Raw genomic sequence first — 13,556 nt, 5'->3', positions numbered from 1 at the left:
GGGTTCATAGATGGCAGGAGTGCTTTTGAGCAAGTAAAATGTGATCGGTCATCACCACCAGGCATCAAGAGTCAGAAGTAATCTCCTTTTATTGCCACGTGGCATAATCTTTAAGGCCCACTGATTGATATACATATCATGATGGTGATGTCTATCCCTTGGTTTCAACCAGTAAATTAACCACTCAAATCCAATGGCTAAAAATCACCTATCATGTTGACTGATTGTACTTAGATCTGATCTGATTGTATTGGATCCTAATATTGAGATTATAATAAAAACCTGATCCGGCACAAGTCTAATCTGGTATCTGATTGATTTCAGATCCGATCCTTATCAAAAACAATTTGGTAAGTATTTTGAATGTGTACTGCCATGGTAATTTAGAGATCTATCTTGCTCGAGTTGTTAAATTTATCGATATTAATTTTTTTTTATTTTTTTTAAATATAACTGTCATTTATAATGTTTTAAAAATTATTTTCAAACTTTTAATTGAATAAAACTGATATAAGCAACCGATTGGCCTCCACGAGTTTTAACCTTTAAAACTATATATGGTCTTAGTCTTGACTCTTGACCATAAAAAATGAAAATTTTAATAATGGGTACTTCTATTGGCACCCCAACTTCTACTTGTTACACTCCAATTATTTAAATTATTTATCATATAGAGCTAAACCTAACACGCTATTTAAAATTAGAACTAACAACATTTCCACATCATGATGTTCTCTTAATACACTAATAAATTAAAATTGTACAGGACAAAAAAAAGAAATATCACTAACAACAACAATCCTAAGAGAGAACATCAACCAACGTGAATAATCTACTCCAATTCTCCAACAACTTAATGATGACGATGCTATGCTCTTCTCTTATTAATTTCTTTATACTAAAAGGGAGAAAAATGTCATTCAACTTATTTAATTTAGTTGAATTGTAATAAATAAAATTTGGGGTGCCAATAGAATTACTCCCAATGATTGATGGTACTATACTATATCCCACCACCACCTCAAATATTAAAAGCGAGAAAAATATCATTCAACTTATTTAATTTAGTTGAATTGTAATAAGTAAAATCTAGGGTGCCACTAGAATTATTCTCAATAATTGATGGTGCCCTACCATATCCCACCACCACCTCAATTATTCAATAAGCACATGCACCCCTCAAAAGAAGTCAAAAGCTGCTGCTGCTGCTGCTCTGCTCTCTCTTTCTTCTTCTTGGAGTTCGACCATTATTAATACTTAGTCCCCACTAGCCAAACATCCTGACTTCTGACAGCTACTACCCTTCGATTAATTATTTAATTTTTTGTCTTTTTTTTTCTTTAGTTTTGAATCAATAAGAAGAAAATAAATATAATTATTACTATTTATGATTTTATCAAATAAATCAACAATTAAAGACGATTGATTTTTAAGGGAAAAAAAAAAAGAATTTAAGGTAAAATAAAATCAATGATTGTCAAATAAATAAAAAAGTTTTAACTTAAATATCTACATTTTAGTCAATAATAAAAGACCATAGTCAAAGTATACGACACAACTTAGGTGTTGTGTCTAAAATTAACCTTAAATGAAAGAGAATCGTGATAATTTGACTACCCCACGTGGCAAATTCAATCGATTACTTGTCGTGACAAGTTTGGGAACCGTAGAAAACTTAAGAGTTTTTTTTTTGTTAGAAACTGACTTTTAGGTCATGTTCCATTAGTCTATGAGAAATGACCCAAGTTAAGGCAATGCCACTTGTTTAAAAAAGAGAGATTCAATACACTTCTCTGCGCAAGAGCAAAAGCTCAATCACTCCCCGCAAGAGCAAAAAACCTCTCCGCGGAAGAGCAAGTCCTTGGAGCGTCTCAACAAAGAGCAAAAAACGTCTCCCCGCAAGAGCAAAAACCTCTCCGCGCAAAAGCAAAAATCTATCCAAACGTTTGCTAGCTCCCCGCAGGAGCAAAAGTCGTCAAGAAGCTCTATCCAAACGCAGGCTTAATGATGACGATGGTGTGCGCTTCTCTCATTAATTTATTTATATTAAAAGGGAGAAAAATATCATTCAACTTATTTAATTTAGTTGAATTGTAATAAGTAAAATCTGGGGTGCCAATAATACTACTCTCAATAATTGATGGTACCATACTATATCCCACCACCACCTCACTTATTAAAAGGGAGAAAAATATCATTCAACTTATTTAATTTAGTTGAATTTTAATAAATATGGTACTATACTATATCCCACCACAACCACCTCACTTATTAGAAGGGAGAAAAATATCATTCAATTTATTTAATTTAGTTGAATTGTAATAAATAAAATTTGGGGTGTCAATAGAATTACTCTCGATAAATGATGTTACTATACCATATCCCACCACCACCTCAATTATTGAAAGGAAGAAAAATATCATTCAACTTATTTAATTTAGTTGAATTATAATTAATAAAATATGGGGTGCCAATAGAATTAAGGAGAAAAATATCATTCAAAACTTATTTAATTTAGTTGAATTGTAATAAATAAAATCTGGGGTGCCAATAGAACTACACTCAATAATTGATGGTCCTGTACCATATATCCCACCAGGACCGCAATTATTAAAAGGGGGAAAAATATAATTCAACTTATTTAATTTAGTTGAATTGTAACAAGTAAATCTGGGGTGCCAATAGAATTACTCTCAATAATTGATGGTACTATTCTCTACCACCACCAGCACCATTATTGAGGTGACTTTCCTTCATCATTCAGTAAGCACATGCACCACCACCCTCCAAAAGAAGTCAAAAGCTGTTGCTGCCGCTGCTGCTGCTCCTCTCTCTCTTTCTTTCTTGCTATCTGTTTGAGAGATTCCTTAAAAAAGATACATAATGATGAACATGGCAGAATCTGCTGCATCTGCTTTCCTAAAACCTGTATTTCAGCTGCTTGGCTCACAAATTGTAAAAGAGTTTGAATTGGTATGGGGTGTCAAGGACGAGTTGGACAAACTCTCGAGTTACTTGTCAGCAATTCAATCCGTTCTTCAGGATGCCGAGGAAAAGCAAATCCAATCGAACCAGAACCAGGTGAGAGATTGGATGAGAAAGCTTAAAGATGTCGCTTGGGATGCCGAAGATGTATTGGACGAGTTTGCAACCGAAGCTTTACGATTTAAATTATTGGAGGAAGATGAAAATCAAACTAGTAAGTGGAAGCAGGTATGCAATTCCTTCTTTTCAAGTTTGGGTTTAAAGTCACTTAAATTTCGATATGAGATAAGTCATAAGATAAAGAACATCAATGAGAAATTAGAAAGGATTGCAAAAGAAAGGAAGGATCTTCATCTTAGTGATGGAGATGGAGGCTCGCGGCTACCAGAAGTGATCAGAAAGAAGCCGGAAACCATCTCCTTGATACATGAATCAGATGTTCTCGGTAGAGATAACGATAAGGAGAAGTTAATAAATCTGTTGGTATCTGATGGGTCTGTTTCAAAGGAGCTCTCTGTTATTCCCATAGTCGGCATGGGTGGAGTCGGTAAGACAACCCTTGCTCAGCTTATTTACAACGACGAAAACTTTAAGAACCGTTTCGAACTACATGGATGGGTTTGTGTGTCCGATGATTTTGATTTGAAAAGACTGTCAAAGGCAATCATAGAGAATATTTCCAAGGAATCATCTAATTATGAGGAATTGACCTCACTTACTGAAAAAATTCAGAAAATAGTGAGCGGGAAGAAATTTCTTCTCGTACTAGATGATGTATGGAACGAAGATCCCAACGATTGGGAAATCCTAAGAGCTCCCTTGCGATGTGGAGCAAAGGGGAGTAAAATTATTGTCACTACAAGAAGTGAAAAAGTTTCTCAGATCATGGGCACTATTCCTCATTATTCCTTGAAATTTTTGTCAGATGAAGTTTGTTTGTTATTGCTGGGAAAATGGGCATTTCCAACTGAGGGTACCTGGGATGAACATCAAGATTTGGTTGCGGTTGGCAAGGAAATTGCTAAAAAGTGCGGGGGGTTGCCTTTAGCTGTCAAGACACTCGGAGGACTCTTACAAGGTACAAAAGAAGAAACGAAATGGAATGACATTTTGAAGAGTGAAATATGGAAATTACAACAAGGAGGAAAATATGATATCTTACCTGCTCTGAGATTGAGTTATCATCATTTGCCTTCACATCTAAAGCAGTGCTTCCTGTATTGTAGCATATTTCCTAAGGATTATGAATTTGACAAGGAGAAATTAGTTAAATTGTGGATTGCGGAAGGTTTTATTACATCCGAAGTGGGGCAAAGGGCAATGGAAGATGTGGGTAGTGATTACTTTGATGATTTGTTATGGAGATCATTCTTCCAGCAGTATGAGGGTGATGTGTTTGGCAGATTGAGGTACAAGATGCATGATCTGATTCATGATCTAGCAGAGTCACTTTCGGAAGGTGAATGTTTTAGAAAGGAGGATGACAAATTAAATCATTTTTCTGAAAAGGCTCGGTATTCTTTATGCATCACTCATAAAGAAAATGATCTAACAATCTTTGAGCCGTATCTTCAATGCAAAAGGCTACACACTCTACTAGTATCCAAGAGAGCAGCTGGAACTATAAGTTTCCCCACTAATCTATTTCAGCAAATGAAATTCCTCCATGTGTTGGATTTGAATCATACAGAAATCACAGAGTTACCTGAGTCAATTGGCAATTTGAAACACCTACGATACCTTGATCTCTCTTGTACCAAGGTACAAATATTACCAGAATCAGTGAGCAGCCTTCATAATCTGCAGATATTAGATCTTAGTGAGTGTGATGAATTGCTTGAGTTACCAAAAGACACAAGAAACTTGATTAACCTAAGGCATCTTATCTTCGACAAGTACTGTCTGATTACTTCGACACCAAAGGGAATTGGGGGATTAACGTGTCTACAAACACTGTCAAGATTCATTGTTGGTAAAGAGAATGGGTATGAGATAGGGCAGTTGATGAAATTGATTAACCTCAGAGGTGGATTGAAGATTTCAGGGCTTAAATATGTGGTCAATGCAAAAGAGGCCATATTGAAGAATAAAGAATACATTGATGAACTGGATCTTGAGTGGCAGTGGCGGTGGCGGTGGCGTGGTGATGATGATGATGCTATGGATCCAAGTGTTGCGGAAGAAGTACTTGAGAGGCTCCAACCTCACCATAATCTCAGAATCCTAAATATCACTTCTTACAATGGTGAAAGATTTCCGAGCTGGATAGGGCATCCTTCATTCTCCAAATTGGTGGTTGTTTCTTTACGGTGGTGTACATCATGCCAAACCCTCCCTCCTCTCTGGCAACTACCTTCCCTCAGGAAACTTAGTCTAGAGGGTTTTACTGTTGATGGCATCATGGTTACTAAGGTTGTTTTTCCATCATTGGAAGAACTTTCTATCAAGTCATTCCGAAATTTAGTAGAATGGAGAGGTGGCATTGAAGAAGAAGAAGATTGTTTCCCTTGCCTTGGTAAACTTGAAATTACTAGATGTAAGAGTTTGATTGCTCTTCCAAGATTTTTAACATCTGTTCGTGAGTTAAGGTTGACGGGCTGCAATGAAAGGATATTAAGCTCTCCGTCTTACTTCACCTCTCTCTCCTCCTTGACAATTGACTTTTTAAAAAATCTAAAGGTAATACCCAGTGGGTCTTTCAAGAACCTAAAAGCACTCAAAGATCTTAATATTTCTAGGTGTATAGAGTTGGTATCATTGGTAGAGGATGATGAAGAAGACTACAAATACCTATTATCTCTTCAACGAATGTCTATTACGTACCTTCCTGAACTCACATTCTTGCCAGATGGATTGAAAAACCTCATCTCCCTTAAAAAATTGGTTATCGAAGATTGTAGAAGACTCACGACCTTGCCAAAGGAGGGACTGCCCACCACGCTTCAAACTCTCTCCATTTACGGATGTCCATTGCTAGCGAAACAATGTGAAAAGGAGAGTGGCGAATATTGGCCAAAGATATCATACATCCCCAACTTAAGTACGGTATGTTTTTTTTTTTAATACACTAAAATACCCTAAACACCCCTTAATTATCAATGCGCATTAACGAACAGTAGGGTCAAAATCACAATTTTACCTTATAACCTTTAATTCTTTTCTTTTTCTTATAAAAATTAAAAAAAGAAAAAAAGAGACTTATTTTTTAAAATCACTTTTTATCGAATTTACAGATAGTTTGTAACATTTATTATCCCTGTAAATAATATGATTTTGTAATTTGCCAACCTCAGCTCCAAATTCGATGGAACCAACTTGTCAATTCATAATGAAAATGCCCCCCGAGCTAGGTTACAAACTTAATCAAGTTATTCAACTATCATTATATTTTTAAGAAAAAATTAAATAAATATTTTATTTAATTTAAAATATTAATAAATAGTTTTTAGATATTATAATTTAATATATTTTTTGACTTGATTTGGTGGATGTTCGGATCAAATCAGAGTTTTAAGCTTGTGGTTCAAACCAATCTTTTTGTAACTATATTTTTCTTTCTTAATTACTCCTAGATCGACTTGTGGAGATAACGAAAAACCAGATCTGAACTTTTTCGCAATAATTTTGATTTTTGATTTATTTATTTTTTTAATTAAATTATAACACTTTCCATTCTTCAAATTTTCAAATTCTACATTCTAACTTCTGATTTTTACAAACAATGGCTAGAGTCATGAGTTGCAAGTATCATTATTAGTCTTTTAATTTTTCTAGTAATCATATGTCATTAGCTACACTGGAAGCCATGGTTTAAAATATCAAAATGTATCGGTCGATACATATCGATATCAGCCAAGACCGATACGAAACATTGACAACGAAAGAATGAATTTTCTGGGAATGTATTGATTTGTATCAAATGTATCGGCCGATATCGTATTGTTTATTTCATTAACTTCACATTCAATCAATACAATATTTTAAACATTTCTGGAAGCTAATAATTTTCTTTTTCAGGAATTTATTGGGTATTCATGAAATACATTGATGTTTTCTTCAAATGTTGGTGCAAGTGGTTCTCAACAGGTATGGTTGAAAATACAGATTTGACATAGTGTGAAGTTGTAACCTTAGTTTTGAAACTTGTTGAGTTGACTAGAGTCGGCTCGATCAATGAGATTTCAAGGTGACTCGGGTGGCACGGGGTGGGGGGACTCAATAGAAATTGTTCTTCGAGTCAACTCGTCTGAGTCAAGTTGCTTGTCATCAACTTGACTCAATGAACTTCCAAGTCGAGTTTTAAAACTATGGCTATAACAAGCAATGTTTTCAATGCTATATTGGACCAAAAAAAATTTGTATTGGTTGGGCAACTGTGGCATCCGAGTTCAATTTTTGTCGATCAATTCATATTTATTAGAAATTGAAAAAGATTGTTCAAATTTTAATCACTAAATTTTATCTTCATTTAAGCTCCTAAAATATGGCATTAAATATATATTATTGAAGTTTGATTATTACAGGATCATTCGTTGATGAAATCATATTCTCTTTTCCAAATTCTTATTTGGAAAAGAGATTTTAGAATTTTATAAATTTAAAATGATTCACTTAAACCAGTGGTTGAACAAATCAACAGTTCTTTCAAAAATTATGGTTCTATTTGAACCAGACCGACTTCGTTGAAGTGGATCCATTTGTTCAAACCAGTTCATAAAACACTAAGAACTAATTTATAAACAAGTTGAATTCTAAATTGGATGGTTCTACCATTGAGTCAAAATTACCCATTAAATTTAATATGATAGATGATTGATTCATAAGTAGGTTATGAGGTTCTCAATTGTTATAATTTTGGTAATTAATTGATTACCTTTGAATTCTACAGGTTGTCATCTGAAGTGACTCTTCAAGAAGTACAAATGCGTAGAACTTCTGATTTCAAAATCTCTGTGTGTGGGAGCTGTTAATGTTCTTATTAGTTTTTTTATTATTTTATTTTGATGAGATCTAGAGGTTGGATAAAAATTAATTAAGAACATTTATGGTACTAGTGTGGTACTTGGTCTTAATTTATAGGTTGTTATGTATGAGTAGTGTTTGGAGTATACCAACATGAATTACATTTGTTTAATGTTTTGGATTTCTTTCATAATTATGTTTTGCGTTTCTAATAAATTAAACAATTCAAAGTTATCACTATAGGAAAATGAATTTTTAGAGACACTTTGGTTATTTTGGGTTGAAAAGTAAGTTATCATACTTTTGTTGTAGATTGTAATGTGGTGGTAGTGTCGGGTTTGTAGCTAGCAAGCTAGAGGGTTCAGGTTGGTATTACCACTTTGTACCAAAATTTGAAAGAGATTCTCTTGTACCCTGTGCTTTAGTTTTGCACTGTTGTGTTCCTATGTTATTTTGGTTATGTTATTGTGATCCTCAATATTGTTTTTGATGGATAAATTCTAGTTATCTAGTCCAACACAAAATATGTCAAAGACAATAAACATAGTGCATATTTTACCTCTGTATTTTTTTCCTTTTTGTTTGTTTGTGATGCTTTTGCAATATTGCTTATTTTATTTGTTATTTGAAAACAGTAAATTAGGATACTCTATTATCATCATCATCATCATCCATGCCTTGCACCAAAACAGTAAATTAGTTAACTGTATTTTATTTTCTTTTTCTTTTTCTTTTATAAGTACTATGTTATTTCTTTTGTTAAAGCTATTTTATGATAATGTAGTTAATTAGTTTATCTGAAATAAAACACAAGGGTCATTTTAAGGGGGTTTCTTTAGTTAGAATCTAACATCTGAACTCTTACATTCTCTTACCAATCAAACAGATCAACACATCACTAACACTCTCCTTACTAACCTAGTTTATCTGAAATAAAACATAAGGATCATTTCAATGGGACTATTGTTAGGCATTCTGACTACGTCCCTTTGCAATGCAAGAAACGGTTTGACATTCCAAAGCACTTGAAGGACGCACTGTGGCAAGAGATCCAGGTAAATATAAATTAATATGTTTGTCATTTTTCTAATAATATCATATTTTTACATATTTTTTAAATTGTATACTTTTGCAGAATAAGATCGAAATTGATGATTCAAAGAAGAAGTAGATGATGCAATGTATGTTGACGAGGTCCAAAGATTGAAAGAATGACATAAAGAAGATTTACTGAAAATATGAGACAGATGGGACAAGAGCGGCATGGTAGAGTACTACCTAAGGCCTAGGCCTGACGTCGAGTTCGGTCTTTACATCTGTTTCTAGCTCATCTCGTAGTGGTACTTATGTTGAGATGTAGTACCAGTTGAATGACATGCAAAACCCACTAGTAGAACATGTCGACAACATAAGGAGATGATTGTTGAGTTGCAAAACACGCAAATGGAACGCAATCGACAACATGAGAGGATTACTGAGCTACAAATGGACATGGAGATGCAGTTGTAGATGCATATACAAATACAAAGAGAGATCCATAGCCAGGTGCAGGTACAAAGCCAAGTCCAAGTGCATATAGCCCTATACTTCCACATCATGTTTCCTAATGGTCATCCTCCCAATCAAGGACCTTGAAAGTCATCTAGATACAGTTAATATCTCCACTTTAGACTTGTTTACCTACTCATTATTTAACTAATAATTATTTTTATTGTAACTAACCCCTTTTTAACTCCGCCAATGTAAAATTAAATATTTTACATTGCCGGTCCCAAGCCCGAATAAAGGAGGAGGGAAAAGGTAAGGTACTGTTTATTTCTAAATAAAGTAATTTTATTTTTAAATGACATGCTTCTATTTTATCATTCATATAAGTTACTCTACATGCATGATTCTTATGGCTAAAATAAATAGAAGCATGTTGTAGTAGATTTGATTGCAAATTAAGAGAAATTTAATCTTTGTTTGGCCTTGTTTATGATTTTTATTTTGCTTAATTTGATTTTTGATAAATAGGTATAAGCATAAGTTAGATCTGCTCATTTTTTATTGCCCTTTACATAATCAAGCGGAATGGTCAATGGAGACAGAAGAATAAGCCTTGTTCCTGCTATGTGTTGGTATTTCTCTGATTACCTTGTCACCAATGGCAACAAAGGGATGGTGAGTATTTTATTCACTGTTCATCGTCATGAGTCATAGGGATGCTACCATTGTTCATATTTGGTGATTCATATATCAAGGCGTGCTTATCTCAAATTATTTTTGGAACGTGGGTATCTCTAATTGTTGAGTTTAATCCCACGTCGGATACAAATTGCCTTGTCTCTCTCCTTATAAGCTCTTGGGCCTCTCCAGTCATTGTCAATTGGTTTTGAGTTAGACCCCCAAATTTGTTATGGTATCAAAGCGGGCCTTTCTTTCCTCCATGTCACCCAATTCATATCTCCATGTATTTTGGCCCATGTCAAGCCCACACGTGAAAGAGTGTTGAGTTTAGTCCCACATCGGACACAAATTGCCTTGTCTCTCTCCTTATAAGCTCCCGAGCCTCTTCACTCATTACCAATTGGTTTTGAGATGGATTCTAAAATTTATCATTTATAATCAACGAAATTATTGATAAATTACCAGAGAGATTGTTGATAATGCAAAATCATTGGTATTTTATCAACGAATTCATAGATTATAAAAAGGACGAATTCACTACAAAAGCATGTTTAGGGAATTAAAATGAACAATGTATCGAAATTGGAATTTCATTATATTCAATGCACGGAATGGAGATTCACCCAATTTCAAAACGATTGGTGTGTTCTAAGCAAAAGTTGGTGTGCCAATGGAAATAACCTCCCATCTTAACCATTTGTTTAATGAAGAAGCTCAAACCAAACGCAGGTTTGCTATGGATCCTACATGTCTCTAAGGGATCCATTTCATTTGGGGTATGTAAAAATAAGTCCCTATGTTGTTTTTTTATATTTTATTTTATCGATAAGCCCGTTTTTAATGAGTGTTGGTGGGTTTTGAACCCATGTCTCTATTATCATCGCCTAAGACTTAACCAACTAAGCTTGCTAGCACCTGGAAATTTTAGTAAATTATGATCAATCCAACCTATCAGATTCGAATCACAGATATTATGTAATTTTTTTCTTATGTCTTTGTTATCATGTTAAAACCGTATTCCCTCTCTCTTTTCTCCCACTTAAATCTACTAAATCTCCTATTTCTTGTCATCAACAACAACGTTAAATATTAATGTAATTTCATTTAATCTAACTGTATTATCTATTGACTGTGTTGGGAACAATGAATCTATAAAATTCGTCCAAGCTTCTAATCTTCACTGGCATTTATTATTCGTGTTTCCATTTTTCACTCATTGCATCGCATCGCCTGTGCACGATACTAATACATACATTTTGTCCCATCTAAATCAACTTTACTTGCCATCTAAATCAACTTTACAAACAATGGAAACAATAATTGAGAGATAGAATGAGAATACCATTGAAAATAATAAAAAAAAACATTTAAGAGCTCTCAAATTGACATAAATAAGATATATAAAAAATGCCATTTTAATAAAAGATAAAGACATAATATCATAAAACACATTTATGTCTCCAAAGAACTACATCAGCCCTTCATGTGTGCCCTTCTAGCTGTAGTGGGTGGAGAATCTTGTAACTGTCATTTTGACTTAAATGACATTAGTGGAGGGATTAGGCAATGATAACAACCTTTCAAATCTAATCCCAATTAAATATGCAATTAATGCCCGTAGGTCATGAGTTCGATACCCAGTATGAACATTAATTCCTTGGGAGACACCTATGAGAGTGCACCCTAACTTTCCTGGTGCGTCTGATGTGCGGGCGTTGCACATGCTCCAGGACTAGTCCTTGGAAAAAATCATGCTCTATGGATTGGGAAAAGCCCAGAAACATGCCGATCCTCTATCTACAGGGAAATCCGGTAGGAAAAAAAAAAAGAGGGAAGTTGTAACAATTGCACATTTAAATAATAACTCTTATAATTTCTACGGCCACGCTAGCTTTTACTAAGAGCTCCCTAAGATGTGTGTTAATTACATATAGTTTCATATGAATAGGGGCGCTCTTAGAAAAAGTTGGTGTGGCAATAGAATATCTTTAAACTAATCACCTGATAATAAAGAATCAATCAGAGTGTGTGAAGGGATAAGAAAGAGCCGTCAATTCCCAATTAATCTGCTAAACTTAACTTTATCTTTTCTTGAGTACAACATTGACCAAATGCATTCATTTATCAAATAATAATGCTGAACTGGCCTCAAGATTGGAGCTTACATCACACCCTAACATGAAAGTGCATGGCAATCATAGATACTTTCCTCGAGATACGAATGAAAAACATCAGTGGTTCTATTCACTCTCACGTCAAGATGTGCGATATGAGATGGTCTTGTTAGTTCATTCCTCATTAGTACTAGGTAATTTAGTATTAGTAAGGATTTATATAAAGATAAGTGACTTGTAAAATAATAAAAAAATTATAATTATTTTTCTTAAATATGTATTTCAAAAGTTTATATACATAAAATTATAAGCAAATAAAGAGAGAAGAAAAATAATAAGATTAACTAAAATAATTTTTTTTTTATTAATAGTCGTAATTTTAAAGGAAAAAAATATTTAAGTTGTAATATAATCATTATATGACAATATGTAATTACACTTAAAACAAAACATTAATAATAAAGTAATTATTTATCTAATGAAAATAATCACACATTAGTTTTGATATATAGGTAAACAAAACATACATATTCAAATATGAATTATGAGTGTGAAAGAAGCCAACATAAGAAACATTTTTAAATTATAATCATATTAAATTCAAGTTTGGACATATTGGGTTAACTAATACTTATGCATGTTCCCAACTCGATTTGAGTCGGCCTTTTTTTTTTTTTTTCGTTACTCAAACCCAAGCTAATTATGTCCAGATCTTACCCAAGGTCAGATTCAACCTAGAGGGTTTGGGTTTTGCCCGCCCAAGTTTCAGCCCTAATGCCATGCCCAATTTATTAATATAAACATTTTTTAATGATACAACATTAAACTCCATAAAACAAATAAGAATTATATATACAATCTAAACTCTATAAATAATGATATGTTTCAAGCTAAGGAGCTTGTTTGCGTGTTGAGCATGGGTACTAAGTAGTGGGCGGACTTGTCCATGACCCAGATAAAACTTGGGTGAAATTAAGAGGAGGTCCGAGTCAACTAATGTTGAAAAATCAACAGATCATGAGTTGTGGTTAAGGATGAAATTAATGAATGTCCAAATGATTGCCCTAAATAAGGACGATGGGAGCACTACGTCATATTGTGTATTCGGCGACACCACAATTGCGCTAAAAACGACTGCTAAAGGATGTCGTTAATTGTGACAGTTTGTGGTTGTCGCTTAATCGTCGTTTCAACTTACTCACTCACGCTACTAAGTAAAAGTTGAGGTGCCAATAGTCACTCTAAAAAAATTACAGAAGCTTGTTTATAGAAGCTCGATCTCCGTCGCACTCGAACTTCTTCTATTTTCTCTCAATCTCTGTCGTA

The 13,556-nt window shown here is 33.9% G+C and overlaps 1 protein-coding gene across 2 annotated transcripts; it reads left to right on the top strand.

The window, feature by feature from the left end:
* The first annotated feature begins 2,633 nt into the window (after positions 1-2,633).
* On the top strand, positions 2,634-9,821 carry LOC147391976 (putative disease resistance protein RGA4). Of its 2 annotated transcripts, XM_086417315.1 has the most exons (4): positions 2,636-6,030; positions 7,003-7,071; positions 7,874-9,002; positions 9,083-9,821. In XM_086417315.1, exons 1-2 carry the CDS (start codon positions 2,884-2,886, stop codon positions 7,021-7,023), a joined length of 3,168 nt encoding a protein of 1,055 aa, XP_086273441.1. In that variant the 5' UTR covers positions 2,636-2,883; the 3' UTR covers positions 7,024-7,071; positions 7,874-9,002; positions 9,083-9,821. The 2 variants fall into 2 exon arrangements, with proteins under 2 accessions (XP_086273442.1, XP_086273441.1); XM_086417316.1 differs by lacking the exons at positions 7,003-7,071; positions 7,874-9,002; positions 9,083-9,821 and having other exon boundaries at positions 2,634-5,664; positions 5,834-5,977.
* The last annotated feature ends 3,735 nt before the right edge of the window (positions 9,822-13,556 follow it).

Source organism: Akebia trifoliata, chromosome 11, assembly GCF_017979445.1.
Source record: "Akebia trifoliata isolate Shusen 1 chromosome 11, ASM1797944v1, whole genome shotgun sequence".
NCBI lineage: Eukaryota > Viridiplantae > Streptophyta > Magnoliopsida > Ranunculales > Lardizabalaceae > Akebia > Akebia trifoliata.
This window is presented reverse-complemented; position numbering and strand designations above follow the sequence as displayed.

Bases quoted from the DNA above. Each gene is read 5' to 3' on its own strand.
- LOC147391976 (XM_086417315.1), top strand. From the start codon at position 2,884: ATGATGAACATGGCAGAATCTGCTGCATCTGCTTTCCTAAAACCTGTA. The intron at 6,031-7,002 runs GTATGTTTTTTT...TTTCTTTTTCAG, and splicing joins ACATCCCCAACTTAAGTACG to GAATTTATTGGGTATTCATG.